This window comes from Penaeus monodon, chromosome 23 (genome assembly GCF_015228065.2).
Source record: "Penaeus monodon isolate SGIC_2016 chromosome 23, NSTDA_Pmon_1, whole genome shotgun sequence".
Lineage (NCBI taxonomy): Eukaryota > Metazoa > Arthropoda > Malacostraca > Decapoda > Penaeidae > Penaeus > Penaeus monodon.
This window is the reverse complement of record NC_051408.1, coordinates 39,894,318-39,895,086: the sequence shown is the minus strand read 5'-3', so window position 1 is coordinate 39,895,086 and position 769 is coordinate 39,894,318. Positions and strand designations below refer to the sequence as shown.

The 769-nt window shown below is 39.8% G+C and overlaps 1 protein-coding gene across 1 annotated transcript in view; it reads right to left on the bottom strand.

Annotated features, from left to right (window-relative positions):
* The window catches only part of LOC119588294 (glycine-rich cell wall structural protein 1-like), a 17,462-nt gene that overhangs the window by 7,729 nt on the left and 8,964 nt on the right, over positions 1-769 (bottom strand). The window contains 1 exon segment of the mRNA XM_037936986.1: positions 639-763. Coding sequence (XP_037792914.1) covers positions 639-763 — 125 coding nt within the window.

Genomic DNA, 769 nt, shown 5'->3' with positions numbered 1-769 from the left:
CGATAGTGAGGAAGATAACTATCCACTTTTCTTTGAAATCACTAAGAAATTTATGTTCCTAGAGGCCAAGACACAAACCTTTTAAAAATGACGATACAAATGTTCATCGGTATTACTGCTTTTTGTCGGTGTTATTATCAAATATTCTTTTTCTATTCCAGTCGCATTAAGCTCACGAGGTCTTCAATGTTTCCATGTAATTGCTTCTGAATTTTAGCTTTGATCCCATTATTAACTATTTCGTATCGTTTCATGTATCGCATATCAGATATTACTGCTACAAATCACAATACCAAATACGTTTTATGATACATATTGCTTTATTACCTGGACACCTCTTGGAAAGCGGCTGTTAGTTGTATTTTAGTCATTTTTATTTTAATTACCGATGATATATTCCAATTCTTACCAATTTGCGAAAATTCCAAGTAACATACATTATACTCTAATCAGCCTAGATAACTCACGAGAGCAGTTTACCCGAAGACCCAAACAACATGCATTTCCCTTTCGTTGAAGAGAATTGCATCAAAGGAGTAGAAAGTCATGACTGCAAAAAACTGTTTTTCATTTTCGTATTTTATTTATATCATTCAATTTTCTTGGGTTGAGTCTTGTCACAAATCCACATTACCAACCGCCGCCTCTGCCGTAGCCTCCTCCACCTCCGCTGCCGTATCCACCTGCGCCTCCACCGCCGCCTCCGCCGCTGCTTGAGAGGGACCCCACGCCAACCAACTGAGCCCGGACTACGCTGGGGCCTCTGGAG